At 41.0% G+C, this 21747-nt stretch overlaps 1 protein-coding gene across 1 annotated transcript in view; it reads left to right on the top strand.

Annotated features, from left to right (window-relative positions):
• LOC141438749 (protein BCL9 homolog) overlaps positions 1–21011 on the top strand; it is a 37998-nt gene extending 16987 nt beyond the window's left edge. The window contains exons 10-21 of the mRNA XM_074102691.1: positions 3483–3784; positions 4128–4236; positions 5168–5274; positions 6956–7121; positions 7932–8030; positions 8590–8709; positions 9642–9797; positions 13055–13169; positions 13950–14080; positions 14388–14527; positions 15392–15722; positions 15834–21011. Of these exons, the coding sequence (XP_073958792.1) occupies positions 3483–3784; positions 4128–4236; positions 5168–5274; positions 6956–7121; positions 7932–8030; positions 8590–8709; positions 9642–9797; positions 13055–13169; positions 13950–14080; positions 14388–14527; positions 15392–15722; positions 15834–16591 (2534 nt within the window). The 3' untranslated portion in view covers positions 16592–21011. The remainder of the gene's footprint in view (positions 1–3482; positions 3785–4127; positions 4237–5167; positions 5275–6955; positions 7122–7931; positions 8031–8589; positions 8710–9641; positions 9798–13054; positions 13170–13949; positions 14081–14387; positions 14528–15391; positions 15723–15833) is intronic.
• Positions 21012–21747: the final 736 nt, after the last annotated feature.

Below are 21747 nucleotides of genomic sequence, written 5' to 3'. Positions count from 1 at the left end.
AGGACTTGAATGAGCGCGGAAAATAGGTTTTTTATTGGTGTTAAGCTCGTACAGATTGAATAATGTATTTCCATGAAAAAGTCCGGATCTCATTCGGAAAGACGGCATCCGAAGTGTCAAATCAATTATTGTATTAAATGAAATGAGTGACTTTCTCATAATCCTATAGAACTTTGTTTTCCAAAAGTTTTATTGACTAAAATTGGAACTTTATTATTTAGTTTTTCTGTGCATCTATGTCTCAGTTTGTATTTTCGAATGTGGTTCACGGGATACCCGTAAAAGTAACAAATTTGGAGTTGAAATAAAAAATACAAAAAGACTCCAAAAACCAATCATAATTTGATTGCTTATTAGCGACATCTCTTGTCTGGGTGAGCGGTTAGTTTCGAAAGAGTGTGACGTCTGTCGACGAAACATAGATGTCGCTAGTGCTGCTGCTTAAGTAGCATAGAAGAAATAAGCAACCTCAGATATGTATGCATAGGAAAAAAATCGTGTCTAGATTCCTGTCCAGCAGTGGTGTAGGGGTTATAGCACGCAGCACGGATTGCTGAGGACCTGGGTTCGATTCCCAGTGCTGGTCTCATTTTCTGGCTTTTCTGTGCATCCATGTCTTCGTTTGTATTTTCAATTTAGTGCCAGTAGGGCTACTTCGAAATTCGAAAATCGAAGTTCGTATCGTACAGTACAGTCTCTCTCGCTCTCATAAGAATTAATATTAGCGTCAACGGGACGGTACGATACGAACTTCGATGTTCAAATTTCGTAGTAGCCCTACAGATGTCAAAACGGGCATGAGCTATAATTTGGGACTTATGTCGTGAAAAAAATCCTTGAATTGTCATACAAAATGACAGATCTTAAGTGTGTCCCAAATTAACGCTCGTGACTGTACGACGGGTACTGAATGAAACTAATTGAGAGAGCAGGATATAATAAGATGGAAAACGATTATGCACTGGCCGGATCCCATGTGGCCATAGTTTGTATGTATGTAATTTTTTATTGCACATAAAAATAATAAAATAGAAATACAGATACATACACAGAAAGGCTAGTTTACAGTGTATGCATTTTTCGCCTCGTTAATCAATGGTTTTAACTAACCGTTACCCGCGACTCCGTCCGCGCAGAATTCGTTTATTACTATCCCGCGGGAACTATGCAATCCTTTGCCTTTCTCCGTGACTCAAACTATCTGTACTTATACTGAATTTCATCTAAATCGGTTCACAAACAAACAAACAGACTTACAAACTTTCGCATTTATAATATTAAAGGGATTTAATGTGTAGAGCTCTAGCATACAATCTGCGACCTTCTACGTATACGCTAACAGTGGAGACTGACCCACTAAACAAACCACGTTTTTTATTACAGAAGCACCCACTCAAAATGGGCCAATTCAATAAACAAAGCCCAGCACAATGGTTAAACAACCTAGCAATGGCCAAGACCAGAGGCGGTATGCGCGGCGGGCCCAACATGATGGGCGGGCCCAACCAAATGGGCCACATGATGGGTGGGCCCATGGGACCCATGGGTCACGGCGGCATGGGCCACATGGCGCCCAACATGATGGGTCCGAACAGGATGGGCGGGCCTGGGAACCAGATGATGATGATGAAAGGTGGCCCCGGGCAGATGGGACAAATGGGGCCGGGCATGGGTCCCATGGATGGGTTTCCAGGGAGCACCCCGTCCTGTGGTGTCATGGACGGCCTCGGTGCTGATGGTGAAATGCCCTGGACACCGTGAGTATCTATTCTTTACAAATCTCACTTACTCTAAAATGATAATCCTACTGCTAAATAATTGCAATGCTTGTGCAATATTGTCCCGTTTTTACGGCTAAACTCCTAAAATAATTCATTTTGTCTCGTCAACCCGGCGACACCTAGTGTCAATATAATATATTACAGTTTTGTCAAAGTTTCATGAACAACATGTCTTTGTGTTGTCAGTGGATTTTAAAGGGTTTAAGTTGTCCCAATTGTGGTGTTTTTAACTGACTTTAAGAAAGGGAGGAGGTTGTCAATAATTAGCATCTGTGCACCGAATAAAAATATTAGTAAAAGATGACCACCAGTTGATATGAAGTTACTGTAATTTAGATTAGACAAACTACGAAGCGAGGACCTCGAAATTAATTTTCTACTAGTTTGAAATCCCTGCCCCAGCACAAATCAGCAGGAGTGGACTTATAGTCTTCTACCTTACCTACATATTATCTCAAGCACACCCAACACTGAAGCTAGCCCGTGCTGAGTCCAGTGATTTCAAATTTGGTAGAAAGTAATTTTAGTGGTTTTTTGGAGTCGGTTCAACTTTTTGTTTTACCATTGAACTTTTTTGTTATAGAAAAACCCCTCCGTAATGTCGAACGGCATGTCGAACGGTCCCGGCGCGCTGCCGGCGTGTTCTGAAGCCAACACGTCCGACGCACCCGCTAGCTCTGCGTCCGACACGCCTTCCACCCCCTCGGACTGCCAGGGTGGACCCAAAGGTATGCCCTGTCAAGTAATACTAAGTTACTGTTAAGATAGTAAACTATGTTACAAACCCAAGACGCTGCCGGTGACTTTTGACCGTGACTGACGAACCTAGGGGCGTTTGTGTATTCTTTGACCCCATGATTCCGTCCCTGTAAGCTAAAGTAAGCAAAGCGCTTACTCCGTCTTCTGTTAATATGAAATCTCTGAACTTGCTACACCTTGCAATGTGGAAAGCAAGGGGAAACAACCAACTAAACAAATCTTCAACCGACGACCATGTCTATTCTGTCAAGATTGAGAAGACGAATGACTTAAGCTGCGCCTCGACTGCATCGAAATCGAAACGCATAGAGCGGACGGATTTGTTGTTTTGTATAGAATTCTATAGCGCAGAAATGCCGATCCAGTGCACGCAGTACTATAGAAATCTATGCAAAGCAACGAATCCGTACGCTCCAATTCCAATGCGATGGACGCGCATCTTTAGAAGAGACAAACCATAGTCTTTAATTTTTTTTTTATGTATTGGTGTAGTTACGTTGATTGATATGTCGTTCCAATGTTTAGGGTTCGTAATATATCTTTAATTTTGAATAAGCTATGTAAATGTATATAATTCTTCTAACCTTCAAAAGGGTTTAATTCTTGATTTACTAACAAAACCAATTCAAACAGTAAAACATCTACAATGCTATCTGTCTATTACAGGTGTTAAAATTCCAGACGAGAACCTAACACCGCAGCAGCGAGCGCACCGCGAGGAACAACTGGCCACAATCCGGAAGATGCAGCAGATGCTGTTCCCGGAGAGCGGAGGCCCCAACCCAAACCAGCCCGGGGACCCCTCCCAGCCCTCCGGAGAACACAATCCACCCAACTCAACCGCAAACATGAACATGCCTTTCCCCGGCATGGGCCCCAATGGACCCATGAACTCTGGGCCGAACGGACCCATGGTTTCCATGTCAAACAGCATGAACTCAGGACCATCCTGCACCATGGCTGGCCCTATGGGCCCTAATGGACCCATGGGCGGCCCCATGGGACCTATGGGGCCTAATGGTCCTATGGGTCCGATGGGCATGGGACACATGGGCCATGGTAACATGGGCCCGAACGGCATGATGGGGCCGAACGGGCCTATGATGGCGGGGCTTGGGCCTAATGGGCCCATGGGTCCGATGTGTGGGATGAAGGGCATCAGAGGGCCATGCGGGGGGCCTGATATGAAAACTGGGATGTGCACAGATATTCATATGGGAAGAGGATGCGGTGGTCCCATGGGGGTAAGTTTAATGTCAGCTTTTCATATTTTTGTATCGGATTTCCCTTATAAGTTTTAGTTTCTTTGTTTCGTAATGTATCGCATTTGAAATGTATTACTTCTGATATGTAGAGCCATTTTATAATTGATGATCCCTGTAGACCGATGACCGATGTAGACCTTCACAAAAAAAAACATCTTTTTTTGACATCACTCTAAAAGTCCCATTGTAAGTATCATAAGTCTTAACTGCGTCTGTTTTTCAACATTCACCTACGTTATCTGTGAAAAGAAAAATAAGAGAATCTGTCAGCATTTCTGTGTATCTGTGTTGTTCGCCAACTTATTGCAACTTTTGTTCACAGCGTATGCCCAATCCTATGGGTGGCATGGGCGGGCCTAAGCCCTGTATGATGGGCGGGCCGCACATGGGCCCGAGAATGATGCCTGGGCCTAACATGAACGCTATGAATGGTAAGATTTAATACCAGCCATGCTTATGAAGTTTTTTTTTATTCATTTGCATTGTGTATTTTCAGAAACCTTGTAAGTAATATTTTTTCCAGTGTCACTTGAAAAAAAAAATACATGCTTTTTTGCTGACTTTACTTTTTGTTGACTGTACTTGCATTGTCATCCAAACTACATTTCTGTACCAATGTCAAGTCAATGCAATTAACCGTTGAGGAGTTCCGTTCTGCGGAACAAAGCTTCAATTTACCCCGTCTCGCCCTGCTCAGCTGTTTCCACCAGAACGGTGCTGTGCGAGGATGGGTAAATGAAGCGTTTCTATTAGACGACCGGATGGCCAAGTCGTTAGAGAACCAGACCAGGTGGTAGGACCTCGTGCAAGGTCCGCCCGGATTGCTACCACCATCTTGCTCGCTAATCCTGCCGTGAAGCAGTTCTTTGCACTGTTGTGTTTCGGCGTGGAGAGTAAGACAGCCGGTGAAATTACTGGCACTTGAGGTATCCCATCTTAGGCCTCTAGGTTGGCAACGCATCAACCAGGGGTATTGCAGATGTTATGGGGGTAGGGATCTCTTACCATCAGGACACCCACTTGCTCGTTTTCCATCCAGTTGAATAAAATAAAAAAAAAGACTACAAAGCTTGAGGTCCCAGGTTCGATTACCGGTCAGGGCAGATATTTGTATGAATAATACGAATGTTTGTTCTCGGATCTTGGATGTTTAATATGTATTTAAGTATGTATTTATCTATATAAGTGTGTTTATCCGTTGCCTAAGGTAGTAACCATAGTACAAACTTTGCTTAGTTTGGGACTAGGTCAATTGGTTTCAAGTGTCCCATGATATTTATTTATTTATCTCTGGTAGTAACGCAGCATAACAACAGTTAAAAGTTGATTGAGCCAATTTCAACTTTGTAATGATAATGACAGGTGGCATGATGATGGACAACATGATGATGGGTCACGGCGACTGCGGCCCCGAGCACCACGGCATGCCCAACGGGCCGCATTGCGATGAGTACGGACGCGCTAGGAACGTGAGTGCTATGCTATATTGTAAAGTAAAGCTAAAGAAACGAGATGTACCTTCATCCTTGTCTGATACGTCAATATTTGTATCTCGCTCCTTTTCTTTCTCGTGTCAAAATTTATCTCCTCGTTGGCCTTACTTTAGAACTGTGAGGTGATAAGGCAGTAAGGTTCTGAAGTGGCGACCGTGTGCCGGAAGACGTAGCGTTAGTTCTTTTAAAACGAGCTTATGAGTCTCAAAGGGCCGGCAACGCACCTCGTGTCGACAGGTGTCCATGGGCGGCGGTGATTGCTTCCCATCAGGTGATCCGCATGCTCGTTTTCCCCCTCTTTTATAAAAAAAAAGCCTATGTAGTATCAGGCTGTTCACGCAGCACCTGAAAACCTGAAAGTTGAGCACCTGAAAATTCTAAAGATTCCTCGCACACGTCGTCGACTCACAGACGTGAATCACAGATTTAAGTATATATATATAATGTTAGTAATTATATATATATATATATATAATTACTAACATTATTAACATTAAACATAGTTTTTAAGTGAATAATGTACTAACGCTTATATGGACTCTGTCTGCAATAAACTGATTTTTCTCAAAAATGACCGTAAAAGTTGACATTATTCTTTACATATCAGAAGGTGAAGTGCATAGTTTATGGTCAGCGAAAAAATTAAAAAGTTATAAAGATTGCAGGCGCGCTAGCTCGACAATAATGAATTAGCGCGCCTGCAATCAGACACATTTTTTTTTAAAGTTAAAAAGGCCATGGAAATGTTGGCACAAGTCAATACAGCCAAGTCTAATGGCCGGTATCAGATATTTTGTTGGAACTCCGGACTTTTTCTATTGGGTCTGAAATAGCTTGTGGTGTTTTCGGTGGAAAAATACACCTGCAGTTTATTTTTAATGTAAAAAGGCGGGAAAGCATAAGAAAAATATTGGAATAAAATTAAGTTTTATAATATATTTTGAGAAAAAGTTTATTCTATTTCAGAATTATTCACCATTTTTGAGAAAAGCTTTATATTAGTCTCGGCTGGAATAGCAATTGCTGACTTCGTATTAGTTAAACGGACTCGCAAGCTCGTCCGTTTAATACTCACACTCAGCCAGCAACTGCCTACTTCCAGGCCACGACAATAATCTACTATTATTTTTATTATTTTTTTATATGTCGTATTTCCTACAGTACAATTTTGAAAAGGTATAGGTTGATTCACGATAGCTGGCACGAATGGATTGAATGAGTTAATGAAAGTATCTGTTACCTATTTGAATACACTTCACACAAATATGGAAATCATACCAATATTATAAATGTGAAAGTGTGTGTGTGTTTGTATGTTTATCCGTCTTTCACGTCGAAAAGGAGCGACGGATTGACATGATTTTTGGCATAGAGATAGTTCATGGGTCAGAGAGTGACATAGGCTACTTTTTATCCCGGAGAAATGCACAGTTCCCGAGGGAACAGCGCGCGATAACCGAATTCCACGCGGTTGAAGCCGCGGGCAAAAGCTAGTTTTCCTATAAAAGTGTCTAAGTGACATTACTTTCGTCCAATCCGTTCGTGCCAGCTCTTGTGAATCGACTTATACCTTTTAATGTGTGACCAGTATATTCCGCCTCCGTCCACAAAGGCATTTGCCATTTGTTGCTTCTCTAAAAGCCCCCCCTCTCCCTAGATGGGCCCGGGCGACGGCGGCGGGCTGGGCCTCGGCCCGGGGCCGGGGCTGCACAAGGGCCCCGGCCTCCGGAGCCCCAAGAGCCCGGCTAGCGCGGCGGACATCGACTGGCAGAAGATACACCACCAGTTCTTTGACGACCCCAAGTCTATGGATACTGAAATGAGTAAGTTTTTTTTGTATATTCTAACCCTTTTCCAGGCCCTGCTAATTTAGATTAGATATGCATCTACAAAATTAATCATAGGTTTCCTATGTACCTATGAGGGATTAACTTAATAACGAATAATATTTTTAACGACTTCAATATATTTTGTACCATATTGTAGATTTACCAAGGTCGAATATTATATGGTCGCTAAAGTCGCTATATGCGCTATGCCTGGAAAAGGGTTAAACTTCAAAGTAAGAAAAGCTAATTAAAATGCTTATTAAAGCAGCATTAGTGACATATATTTGTAATTAGATATTATATTTAATTTTATTGAATTAAAAAAAATTGGCTTAGAAGAAGTACTTATGAATGTCAACCTACCACCAGTGCGGAAAAACCTTTTTTGAGAGGAATCCAGCACGCAAGGCCGCAAGGTACATATTTTTTCAAAATATCTGCAATTTTTATTGGCCTGTTTATATAGTAAATAAATAGTCGTGCAGCTTAGTGGTTTGACCAATGGCCTCTCAAGCAGTGGGTCGTGGGGTGGGTTCGAGCCCGGGCTCGCATCTCTGAGGTTTCGGAATATATGTGCGAAATTACATTTGCAATGTATCATGAACTTAATGGTGATGGAAAACATCGTGAGGAAACCTACACACACCCGCGAAGAATTTCAATGGTGTACGTGAAATTCCCAGTTGGCACTGGGTCCGCGTGCAAACTACGGTCCAAGCCGTCTCATTCTGAGAAGAGACGTGTATCCAGCAATGGGACGTGAATAGAACGAGATGGCGATGAAGTAAATACTTGTTGTTACAGGTACACAAGTTAAATCGCCATGCTCAGAACGAGGCGGATGCCTGCCGCCGCCGCCGTATGGTGCCTCTCCCTTACACCGTTCCGCCTCCGTGCCTATAGGTCAGTTTCAGACGTACAAACTATTCCTAAACCGTGTTAAACTAAAAGCTTGATGTATGTCCTCTAAAACAGACGATGTTTTCGAACCCGCTCGTGAAAAACTGTAAAAACTCGAAATTATTTGACATTAGTCGTTCGTTGCCGACGACTTCGCCTGGGAAAGCCGTCAAATCTTCATGACACTAGCGCCAAGTTCAGGTCCATTCATAAGGATGTCACAAATGAATTTAATGAGTGAATGATAATGCCTAATCCGAAGGAAACGAAACTTCGAAATTTCGAAAATATAAGACTGATAGCAAATGAAAAGACATCTAGCATCTAGGCCCACCCGATCGTAACTCAACCACTCTTAGTCACTCGCTCGTCCCATTCACTCCACAGAAGTCTCCAGTCATTCGGTCCGCTCATTTACATCAATCATTCGTCCACGAATCCCTCATTCCCACATTAATGTTGTCCAATTCATTCATGCCAGCTCTTGTGAATCAACCTATAGTCTGTCACAGTCACAGTACACTCGTTATTGGTTAACGATGTCAAATACCGTATTCTACAGCAACACAATCGCCAGGGCACGGGTCCGTCCAAATGCCGATGTCGGCGGAGGCCTCCCGCGCCGGCTCCGGTCTCAACAGCCCCGCGCACTGCAAGCCGGGGCCCAAACAGGACGCGCCAGGTCAGTACCCTCCCCCTCTCCACTCTAAATAGGTTTATACGGTTACTGTTAAGCCTCGTTTACGTGCGGGAGATATCGTGCCAGGTGCGATGTCATCTACGTAAAATCACTTGTAAATTGTTGACCACGCGGCTAAGCAAAGCAACGAAATTGGTGCGATATTTTTAGCACTGTCTGAATGAAGCTTTACACTTTGTAGGTTTAGCCCGATGTCGAAAGAGAGTATACAGTGCAAGGTTTTGTACAGTTAATCCAGATTATTTATCAGAAACAACAAGATTTCTTGTTATCCCGTAAGGGGGCATCTGTAAATTACGTGATAGTTACGTTGTAATTAAATGAGGGTAATCAAGCCGAATCTGACATGGGGAAGAGGGTTTACACACCGACCGCCATCGCGCTTCATCTCGCTCACACACATACACTTAATCGTTTTATTACTTCTTAGTCAGCAAGTTGTTACTTTTCAAACTTGGATTATTGTCACTGTCTTTAGTCTTGCTTAGCTGAAAATATTATAATACAATTATCTCACTTTCAACATTGTGCTACAATTCATAGTTACATACAGACCTCAGAGTGAATTGAACGTCAAAAACGAAAGGTACACTAGTACTCACTTCTTGTAGGTTTGACATTTTAATTAATTCTTTTTTTTTACCGCTGCTATAACTATAGGTAAGTTTAGCAGTCAGACGCATGTTACGGACGAGCCATAGAACTAGAGCATGCTTTTAACTTTGTGTTAGACATTTTCCCAACCACGACGGAATTTTATTTTCAATTGCATTCTTTTTTTTTGTTTTCTGTAGTTGTAATGCGTATTTTTTTGTTTCCCCCCCCTCCCCCGCAATACGCTTGACGCTTGCAATCCCAACGTGTGAACGAATTAACAATACGGCAAATGTTGGAACAAACGTTGGCCACAAAAGAGATACTAGAGAAACTGGACGATGGTGTGTTTGTCCGAACGCTCCAATGTTTGGCGGCGCAGCAGCAGAAGAATCAGCAGGGAACGCATGGGAAGGAGCCTAGTTTGATGCCCGTGCCATCGCCGCAGCAGATATCTTATCTCAACCAGTTTGAAGGTAACGTTGGTTTGGTTGGCCGCACACAGAAATAATGCAAATTCATTTATTTATCAGATAGAATAATTAAAATAATTATTGGTTAGTAAGTACAAAAAATAACCAGCGATTTACCGCCTTGCGGTCAGAATAGCCTCATAGTACCACGTAATAGGAGAGTCGTACCTGGATGCCGCAGTGGTCAGGATGGGGTTGGGGCTCTACCTGCAAAGCAGAGACGAATCTTTTTCGCATTATTGCGAAGAAGTCGAATTAATTAGCGTAAAATCAACAACTGTCGCACACCAATTACTTATCCTTTCTGTGGCATAGCGTACTGGTCGATTCCCTAGAGCTAGCAAGAATGAATAAATAACACCCCTCTTTTTGCGTCGGGGGTTATTGATTCGATTTTCGAATTTCGTAGTATCCCCGCAGGTCACAGGCAGACATTGATGTCAGTATTGTCAGTCAGTTGTCACATTAGCCAAAGAGTAGGTATTGACATAAAAAACAGAATGTACTGCTTCTGCCTAATGAGTAATTAATTGAAAAAAAAATACATTAATACATAATATTATATAAATGAAAGAGTTGTCATTATGCTATGAACCTGAAGAGATTAAGTCCCTACTCGCGCCTATTACAACTACCGATGTAGAAAGATCGTTCAGTTCGTTGAAATGGATGTTTAAAGAAAGACGCCGTAGCTTAACTGTTCCAAATATACATGAGTTAAAATAAAATTTTATCATTGTTTGTATACAATTCGCAGAGAGGTAGTTATTCAATCAATATATAATGATTCTTTTCAGACTAACCTATCTGTTTATCTCTGCTCTTTCTTAAAACAATATCCGATTGAATGTGACACGGACAGATAGCATCTATTGACATTGACAACTAGCTCGTTTTTTTTAAATATTATTTTACTTGGCCGTTCACTTGGTTTCAGTCGCCATGTGTAATTTACGAGACATCGTATATGATATTTTCAAAAAATTATTTAAATTAACTATGACATTTTATGCCAAGATATTCAAATTAGTATCTTGCAATTATTTATATTTTAAGTAAATAAAATAAAAAAGAGTAGTAAAAAAAAGTGATCAATGCCAATTTGTAGCAGCTTTGTAACTTTCAAAGTAAAAAGAAATGGCTTTTTTCCAGTAGAATAAAAAAAACTATCGTTTATAGGGTTACGTACCCAAAGGTACCAACGGAACCCTATTACTGATAGTCCACTGTCTGTCTGACTGTCTGTTCGTCCGTCTCTCACAAGGCTTTATCTCTTGAGTAGTAATAGTTAGACACTTTACATTTTCACAGGTTATGTAACACTGTGGCCGCTATGACAGCAAATACTAAAGACAGAGTTAAATAAATATTTAAGGGAGGCTCTCATACAACAAACGTGGTTGTTTTGCTGTTTTTTTGCTTGATATTAATAACGGCAACAGGTAATACGTTTGAAATATTCACAGAATCTTTAATCACTTTAAAAATAAATAAATTAATTAAAATAAAATAAATATTTAAGGGGGGCTCCCATGCAACAAACTTGTTTTTTTTGCCTTTTTTTTGCTAATGTCTAATGATGTATAGATGGGCGAATAATCAGCGTTTTTGTAGCGTTTTTTTTGGCATTGGTGTCTTCGCAGGTGTTATTAAAAGAGGTAATGCCCAGGGTTGTTTTTTATGAAAATTGAAGACAACACCGATGCTGAATTTAGCGTGATTAAAATTCTTGTGACTTGTCTTTCCGTTCTGTTATATAAACGTGGGACGCTAATGACGTTTGCCCGCGCGGTCAAAACACTCTAATATTTGCCCAGATAATGGCACGAAACCATTCGTGCGCGAGTCCGACTCGCGCTTGGCCGGTTTTTTTTTATCGCTTACGTGAAAAATTAGTATTACCACTATTGGTTTTCCTCTATGGACAACTTGTACAGTCTGTGGCAAGGGTTTATCAATTAAAAGCTTTGTCTTTTCTGGTATTAATGCCTGTGACAGGCGACTATACATACGAATATCAAGTTAAGTTAAGTTAAATAAGTTGAATATTAATAGTTTTTAATTATTCAGATTTATTTATATTTGCTACCGTGTAGACAGTCTTTACTTTTAATATCGGCAGCTCACTTAAAGTTATCATGATCTGCATCCCGTAAGAAATGTATCTGGTTAGATAATAGGTTGTTAATATAGTGGGAAGTTTTTAATTGCCTAAGAAATATTATTTCTGTCTGCGGCACCATAGAAAGTTTTAACATTGGCTTCAAATGTTTCTTCAGCATTTTATCACTTACAACTATTATAGCCGCGTTAAAACAACATTCTAGTTTTAATTAGATCGTTTGATGTGTGTCTGTGTGTCTTTTTGTTTTCGTTTTTAAATCACCTTGTTTTCATTGTGGTGGTGGTTGGTGAAAATGTGCTAACATGTGTACTTTCATTCTATGGCTAATTTGTTCTATCATTCCGTATGTTTGTCTGTATTGGGATCTAAACTTAATAAGGTGAATGATACGTGCGGGGAAAAGCGGTAAGGAGTTTTTGAACCAAAAATTTTATGCTGTAACTGTATACATGCCTGGTAATTCGATTTATTTCTTGAAGTCAGATACTAGAGCTAATTTGCAATAAATTTGGTCCCGTCAACTAGGGGTCTAAGTTGAGTGGTTTTTTTTTTTTTTTTAAACAACACACGCTTTTCGACCTAAAATTGGTAATTCCGGAAAATTACCTTATTTTGGACATTTAGCATTCTTCTAATAGCTGATGAATAAGTAACTTTTTAAAATAGACAACACAATTTGCGGGGGCTGATTGTTTTGAGCAAAATCTAAATTGTCAAGAAAAGTAAAGTTAGGACCTCATCCATTTAAATACAGGTCCGCGTGCCTGCTAGATATTGAGTTATTTTTTAGTAAAGTATTAGCAAAAAAACAACGATCAGACGAAGTGGGATACTTAACCAATGAGGCGTAATAACATTTTCAATTGTTTTCTTCAGACCATTATGCCCTCTTTCCACCGCGAGCGGAGCAGACTCCACACAGTTTAATTACAGTGATCAGCTTCATAGGGTTTCAGTAGAAGTACTTCCATATAGCCGGTCTTTTTACATTAAACTCAGTCCACTTCGCACACATCGAGTGGTTATGCTCTTCAACATTTCAACTTTTCTCCACTCGTACAAATCATCATTTCGTTTGGATCCCTGATCATCTTGAAAGAAAGAAGAATTTATAAAGTTTTTTTTTTCGAACTAGGCCAAGAGCTAACGATACAGAAACAGCCGAACACGTCGCTGAAAGACAACGGGCCGCCTTCCAACAGCGGCGGGCAGACGCCACAATCGAATTCGAACCAGAAATCGCCTGCAGGGTAAGTGTAGATGAAGTGGAAAAAAAACAGGCCATGTAAAAATCAATACTATGTTAATGTCTTAAAGACTTTGACATGGAAAAACTTTTCTCACTTCAACTATAATATCTGGGCGAGCTCGGGCTAAAACTCGATACCAAGCGTTTTCCCGGAGATAAAACCAAGCTAGATCGATTTTTCATCCCCGAAAACCCTTACATACCAAATTTCATCGAAATCATTTGGAGCCGTTTGAAATCTCGTTATTATGGCACTTGTCTCACCGCCAGCGAGGAAGCGATTGGCTATCGACTATTTTCTCGCTCAAGAAACGAACAAAAGATATAAGATCCTGTGTGAGTAAAAGAGACATATATATTAATAGTTGATCGCTGGCTGTTCACACTGTCGGCGAGAACTCGCTCTTACATCGTATAAAACTCGCTGAGCTATAGATACTCGCTCAGCGATGCCAGCTTGGCGGCAGCCCCGCAAGAGCGAGTCGAGTGGAGCACACAGCCGAGCGACAAAACTACACTCGCTTCTCGCCCACTCGTTTCTAGTTACTCGCTCTACTCGCTTCTCGCTCATCGTCGGCGGTGGGACAAGTGCCTATATTAGATTTCATATGAGACCTGACTTAGTGTAGAACGATATCACAGTTATACCAGGTTTAAACGAGCTTTAATGGTCACAATTCAGTTGTCGACAGTACAGTCGAGTTCTTATTTGAGCAAGCTCTCCCTCTCTCTCTTTCTATCTCAATCTAATTATATAACAATGAATGTGATCTTCGTCCAGAATGATGCCCGGCACGCCGGAACCCCACTCCTCGCTATCAGAACAGCGCGCAGGAAGGTTCTCCATGGAGCAGAGTCCAGGGTTCATCAATCCCCAAACGCCCACCTCGCAAGGGAACAAGTGTGGACAAGGTGAGGGTTTAATTATGTATTTTTTTGGATTGAAGCTGCATTAGGATGATTAAATAATGAAAATATGTACAAAAAAACTCAATTTTTGAGAAAAGCTTTATATTAGTCTCGGCTGGAATAGCAATTGTCCGTTTAATACTCATAATCAACCAGCAGTTGCCTACTTCCATGTCACGACAATAATCTACTATTATGACACGAGCCTATTCTGTCAATTTTCCTTTTGACTTGTAACATTTGGTCCGTGTCATAACCCACCCATGGGGCACCCTGTATACAGAATTCAATAAACATATTCCGTCCGTAGACGAGAAATCCCGGCCGAGCCCGTCGTCCAACCGGTCTCAGGATCCGTCGAAGACGCCGCAGCGGGAGCAGCTGGCGCAGGGACCGTACGCGCCCGGCGCATGCGCAAAGCAAGACGACTCTATGCCCGGCAATAGCGACGTGAGTATCATTATGACGATGATGTCTTGTCATGCGTCATCAGAGATATGGCCCGCTGTAGAGATGCGACGCAGTCTTGTGCTGTGACTTCAAGATCCTGCTGTAATAATTTTAACCACTCGCTGCTCGAGGTGCCAGAAATCAGTGATATGGCATGAAAGTTCACTAAAATGATTGCATCATATTTCTTTCATTCCAACCTGGAAACCGCTTCCTTTTGTGACATTTTCAGTGATAGAAAAATGAAACGCGAAATGAGCAGTCTGATTCTTCAGTGCAGTTGCAGTGTGCACGTTCACTAATAAGTGAGGTTCTGTTGAGAATCAGTGTGAATAACTAATACATTACTCATAATATCTTGAACTACTCGAGAGCCGAGCGCTGCTGGACAATGCATGCAAAGACGCTTCAGAAATGAGAGATTTAAACTGGTTTGAATTAAAAAAAAAAACACAAACTTAAATTGTTGCTTTCATATGCAGTCATTCAAGTAATTTTCGCCACAATTGTTGCAAGGTACAGGTTTTGCAAGGTCCGCCCGGATTGCTACCACTATCTTGCTCGCTAATCCTGCCGTGAAGCAGCAGTGCTTGCACTGTTGTGTTTCGGCGTGGAGAGTAAGACAGCCGGTGAAATTACTGGCACTTGAGGCTTGAGGTATCTTAGGCCTCTAGGTTGGCAACGCATCTGCAATATACCTGGTGTTTCAGATGTTTATGGGCGGTGGTGATCTCTTACCATCAGGAGACCCACTTGCTCGTTTGCCATCCAGTCGAATAATAAAAAAAAACAATCGTCCAGCTTAAGCCATATAACTTTAGTCGCAAATCTGCACTTTATAAAAATTTGTTGTCTCTCCCACAGTCATCGTTATCAGGCGGTCCGCCAACAAGTCTTTCGGGGCAGTTCCCCGGCCCGTGCAGCATGAACCGACCAGACAACATCCCCATCAACCCCAACCAAGGCCCCAACGGCCCCTTAACCTCCACCGCCTCCTTCGACCCCATCTCCTCGCTAGCCCAGATGTCCCAGCAGCTCACGAATACTGTCGGCGGGGGCGGCGGCCCCGGCCCCCAGGGACCCATGGGGCCCAACGGCGGGGGCATGGGACCCTTCGGCTCGGCGCCGCATCACATGCAGCATCATCACTCGATGCATCCCCACGGACATCCACATATGATGATGAACGATTTAGGTGAGTGTTTAGGATTCTTGCGTGAGTCGCGGTTGTCTATAATTCACTCGGTAAAAATACCAAGTAAAAAAATTCTATTTCATTCAGCATAATCAACTTTTCCTTTTTTAGGGTGCCATATGGACAACATGGGAGGCCCTGGCATGGGCGGTCCCATGGAAGGAATGATGAGCGGCGGCGACTTCCCACCAGACATGAACCTCAGTCCCAAAATGGGCGGCGGACCTATGGGCGGCCCCATGGGACCCATGGGCCCCGACGCCTCCATGATGGGGCCCCGCATGGGCGGCGGAAAAATGCCTCCCTTCAACGGAGCCAACGTACAAGTGAAAGCGAGCGCGCCGAACACAATACAGTATTTACCGACCCGGCCGCAAATGCCCTGCAACTCGGGCCCGCGGGGTCCCCCCAGCCTAGACTTCCTGCAGCGAGTCACGAACCCCATGCAGATGGACAGCAGTAAAGGCGTCCAGTACTTCCCCCGCGGCATGGACATGGACGGCGGCATGCGCGGCGTCATGCGGGCGCCCGGCGGCATGCTCAGGATGCCCCACTACCCCGCGGGCTTCAACTCCCCACCCAAAATGGCGGGCGACCCCTTCGGCAACCCCGGACCTAACCCCATGTGCGGGCCGAACTTCCGAGGCGTCAAGGGCGGCATGGGCGGGAACGTGCGGATGAGCGGGCAGCCGCTGCCGCCGTCCATGGGAGGCCCGGGGCCCGGCTTCAAGGGGCAGGGCTTCGCGGTGCCGTCGACGGCGGACCCCAACTACGCGGCGCAGTTCCACAACTTCCAGCAGCAGCTGTACGCGACGGGGTCGCGCGCCGCGCCGCCGCACCAGGGGTACCCCCCCTACCCGTCCAAGTGATGACCGCCCCCGCCCCCCAAGTGTGATGTGATACGGACACTACCACCCTCGCACATAACGGATCTACAAAATGGCCTCATCATATTCTAAGAGATTTTGTATTTCTTTTTTATGGCGCGACGGACTACTCGTAGATGTGAAGTACTTAAAGTATTTAATTATACACCAGTGAAGAGAGATCAAATATTTTGTTAGTGATTTTCGTTAGTCCGCGTACGAGTGTGAGATTCGGTATGAGATAGTTTCGGCGTTACTTTTTATGTTTAGACGTATTTCAGTTAGCGTTATTTAGGTTTCTTGACTGAGCATAGTTCGTGCGGTAGCGAATGGTGGATGTACTTGTACAAATTGTACAAACTCTAGGCGTGTTATTGTGTACTCTTTGTCTACATAATTTAAAGTACAGTTTTTAGGATCGTTTTGCTAATGGCAATAACTTAGCTGTAGGATGTTTTTACACACATGCCAGGTTTTCAGCGTATTGGTTCCTTTACTTAGCTATTTTTATATACGATTCCTATGCACACAGATATCTAGTCAATTTTGAAATTAATGGAGCCCGACCCTGTGTTGAAATGTAAGTTTTAACAGATTGATTTCAAATTTTGGTTACTTTTAATAATTACAGAAGTACACTCTTAGTACGGTACGTTTTGTCCATTTTAGTTGTAGATTTTATTAGTGTAATTAGATTTTTATTATTTTATTTTTGGCTATACCGGCCAGTAACTTTAATGACTAATGGGAGATTGTCGGACGTTTTAAAATTATTCACTGATCCTCAACTCGATTCACTAAATTGTAAGGTACTGTTTTCTTTGACTCGAAAGTTGATTCACGCCTACTTAGCAAATTTTAGGCAGCAGCTCGATGTATATTTTTATTTGTATCAAATAGTCTGCGCGTGAGAGCGCTTTTCCCTCGCTGAAGTATGATACAGTTAGCTGCAAATGTCTGCACGATCGAATACTTTAAAAATATGTACATCTCTAGAGATGTTTTTGAGGTATTTTACGTGTAGATGTATCTCCTACTGAATGTACTTTGCGATTCGTTCCTTGGATCTGATAGCGATGCTTTTCTGTCTTCCAATACCTTTATAGACTCGTAAAAATGCAATAAGGAGTACATTTAGACTCCAATCGTCTAGACTCGCGTTAAGCGGGCCTCGTAGTCTTACTTTTAATAAATTAAAAGTACTTAAAAGTGTCTGATGCCATATTATTTGCCACATGAATTTATTTTTCGTGATATTCCCCTTAATTTATTCTAAATCCTTGCATTTTTCGAGCCACAGTTAAATTGTTAAGCCGTGTCCGTGGTGGTCGTGATTTTATTTTATTTATGTTTCACTAAAAACGGGTGCGTGGTTGAACGAAAACACTAACATTTTAAGGTGTCACATAGACTGTCCAAATGTTATAGTTTTTTTTTTGCGATCTGTGATCAATATTGAGCATATTGGCTTGCAATGTTGAGAGAAATCTTACAAAAAAAATCGTGTATGTTCATGGCACTTTGAAAGCTTTAAATAATAGTTCAAACTCCAGCGAAACGTTCCAACTCAGTGGTACAGTCAGGCTAAAAGGTAGCAAGGACGGTTTCAAAATGTCTCAAAAGACAGTGACGAGGTACTAACAGGTTCAGCTACTTTTGAGCTTGACTGCACCATTCGTCAGCATATCTATTTCAAGATGCACAGACGGTTAGTTGTGTTGACTATTGTACATGTACAAAAAATAATCACCTTTCTTATAGAACCTAGAAATACATTGCTATAATTATTGGCAGTATAGACTTTGGCTAGATTTTTGAGAGACAGCGTAACGCTGTGAGAGGAGGGTAGTTTAAAATTCTTGTAAAAAGTTATAAATTAAATTACAAAGTTGTATCGATATCTTCACTGAACGCTAGTGTTTTTACTCGTGTTGAGATCGGTCGTCATTGTAGTCAACGCAGCGCTGATGAAATTCGGAGCGTCAACTTTTATAGATAAATAAAAGCTTTTAAAATAAGCTACAGTACGATTACTTGGAGTTAACACTTGACAGATGGGCGTGCCTTCAGTCAATTTTCAACTTTGAGGTCATACAAATAAAATAGTTTTTACATAATCTGTAAACGTCGGCAGCGGTATACTAAAAATGGATTTATTTGTATGACGTCAAAGTTGGAAATTGACTGAAGGCACGCCCATCTGTCAAGTGTTAACTCGAATTAATCAAACCGTACGTTGTCCTGTATTACTACTAAATACTCTTATAATCTGTTTGCCAAGAGTAAATAAAACCACGGGTCTTCTTAATCTTAACTCATTATTACAAATGCAGCCCGCTAATTATTTTTACCGATAAAAACAATCGTTTAAAAAAAACTGTATAAAATAAAAACAAAACGCCGACAACTAAAATAGTCATTCCAGGTGCATTCCAGAACGGGATGATAATATGGTTGCTAATTGAATATTTAGTACTGAATAGGCCATGCGGAGAATAACAGCGATTTCACTCGTTTCTTTCTCGGATTTTGTCGTCTACGTCAGGCCTTACTACAAAGTGCAAAATTCGAACTTCGTATCTGGCCGTCCCGCTGACGTTTATATTATTTAATACGATAGTGAGAGGGACGGAACGATACGAACTTCGGTTTTCGAATTTCGTAGTACCCACCCAGTTTGCTCTATGTCTAGGAAAAAGCCCAGCATACTAGAGTTGACGCTCTCAAAACTTTTCAAAACTTCTTGACTATTATGACGACCGGTCTAAATATAATTAGATGTTTTATTGCGCTGCGGACCCGGCTTTAGTGATTAGGGCATATTAATATGCTAGGCTAGTAGTTGCACATTGTGGTGTCACTGTGGCCTTGGATTATGTAAATGCCTTGTCGATGAGCAATCGAAACACGGCGAACGCCGCGCTGTTCCCTTAGTATGCAGCGGAGAACGCACTGCACTACTAATGGTATCGATATGTATGGAAGTACAGTCAACAAAATGAAACTAGTAACATATTTTTTAATCCATTTTTTACTGGTGCAGGTTACCTCCTGCGGCCCAAGTCGAATTTTTATTTTATGAACATTAAACTTTATGACACTTGTGCGCCATTTTTGAAATATTTCCTTGGTAGTTCTGATTATATCGATCTTAAATATGGAATTGATATTTTGAGTGAACTAATAATATAGTAATTTTGTTAGATTATTATTTGGTGCCTCCACCCTGAAACCTGCTACTCTGATATTGTGAGTCTTATCTACTGATTTGTTATCTAAACATCTTTAAAGTAGAAAATTCATAATTGAGAAATGGTCTTTTGATACCGTCTTGCACTTTAGTTTTGCAGTACCTTTTTTCTTGCACTTTGAAAAGTGAAAGAAAAAGAGTTCGAAGCTATTTGCTGATGGCATTGGCGCTTGGTTTTAACTGGTCATGTTGAAGGGAATAGAAGGCAGAGAGTATATTTGTATGGGCAGCCTATTATTTACATAGTATTATTATTATTTCGTACATAATACATATTCTGCCCTCTGTCTCCTTTAATAGAAGGCCAGTTTCACACTGTTGTGCAATATGTTGACTAAATTAACTGTAAAACAATTACAACCTAATTATTTCTATGCACATCTAATATGAAGAACTTATGTATAATTTGTTGGTGGCTATTAAATAAACTTGTGTGTGACATTTTTTTTAAATTAAAGCATTTGTTAACGTTGATAGCCATTCTGAAGTTCTTTTGCTGTTTTATATGCTTGGATAAATAATAGAAAGGAGCAATAAGTAAGGCTATATTTAAGTAATTTTACTACTAGCTGTTTAAATGGGACTTGAACCGGTCAAATTTAAAACTGTTAAAATTAATCACCGTGTTTCATGCACGATACTGTAAATATTTCTTGCCTCCGAGTCCGCCGTGATTCTTGCGAATGCATGCTAAGGGGACAGCATTCACGTCGATTAGGGCGTGGCAATTTTATAAAACTGCGCGACGGTCCAGTTAAACACCGGCTAGAGAATAAATAGTGTTAATTTAATTGTAATTATAATGTAAGGTAAAATGGTTCTTGTTTTAGGTTAAGCGAAGAGCAATGATATAACATAGTTTGTGTAATATTGATAAGAGATGAAATTAAGATGCAAACTATTGGTTGTGATTCAGACACAATTTGTTAAGTTGTTCGTAGATTTGTCGCAGAATGTTTGTGGATCTTTACCGATTTCACGATAGGACCCATTTTTTTATTTAATTTTGTTTTTAGATGTTTTTACTTATCATTCTCGTTTGTACATCGCTAACAATAATTGTACAGAGTACTTTTGGACTTAATTTAAGGCAATAAATGTATTTATTTTATAACTCATGATGTAAGAATTTATTCTTAATTATTATAAAAAAATATATGATATGCTTGTAAAGACATGTTTTATTACTGATAATATATATTACATAATAGAACTTTCAAAAATCAACACACTGGTGATACCCACCAAAAATGCAAGAATGAGAAAGTAACTGTAGCTGTAGCACAGCAATGTCTACAAGGGCAAAGATATGACTTGGCCTTGGCCTATTATGTTGTTCACCCTCCTAACTATTTCACTGATTCGTTTAAAGGTATTAGATAAATCGCTTAACAATTCAACAAAACTATTCGAGATAATATTAGAACAATTCCACAATTATTGGCATGTTTAGTCTTAGTATCAGAAAAAAGTCAAAAATAAAAGAAAGTAAGTAAGCTCTTTTGAAAACGTTCTCTTTAGATTTGCTGCTGACTGTACCTCATCCCAATTGTACAGTCAAGGACGTTAATAGATAAATAAATAATCATAATAGATGGATGTCAGGGACAAAATTAAATATATATTTTTTTTAAGGATTTAAAAACATCTAATTCCAAACTAGAACAAGATTAGTTTGTGGGTTACTTTCACTAACACCATTTGCCCATCAATACATTTGTCTATGTGAAATTAGATGTTAAAACGCTTTAAAAATCATGACTGCCAACTTAAGCATTAAAACGTCATACCACGAAATAGACTAGTTACACACATAGTGCCATTATATTGCGTCATTTCGAATAATGTAGCCTTGGCCTTAGTCATAGACATTTTTATGAACTGGCAACATTAAGAAAAATAAGGGTTC

The sequence above is a fragment of the Choristoneura fumiferana genome, chromosome 19 (genome assembly GCF_025370935.1).
Source record: "Choristoneura fumiferana chromosome 19, NRCan_CFum_1, whole genome shotgun sequence".
NCBI classification, from domain to species: domain Eukaryota; kingdom Metazoa; phylum Arthropoda; class Insecta; order Lepidoptera; family Tortricidae; genus Choristoneura; species Choristoneura fumiferana.
The sequence above is the reverse complement of the archived record's forward strand: the minus strand, read 5'-3'. Positions and strand labels throughout refer to the sequence as shown.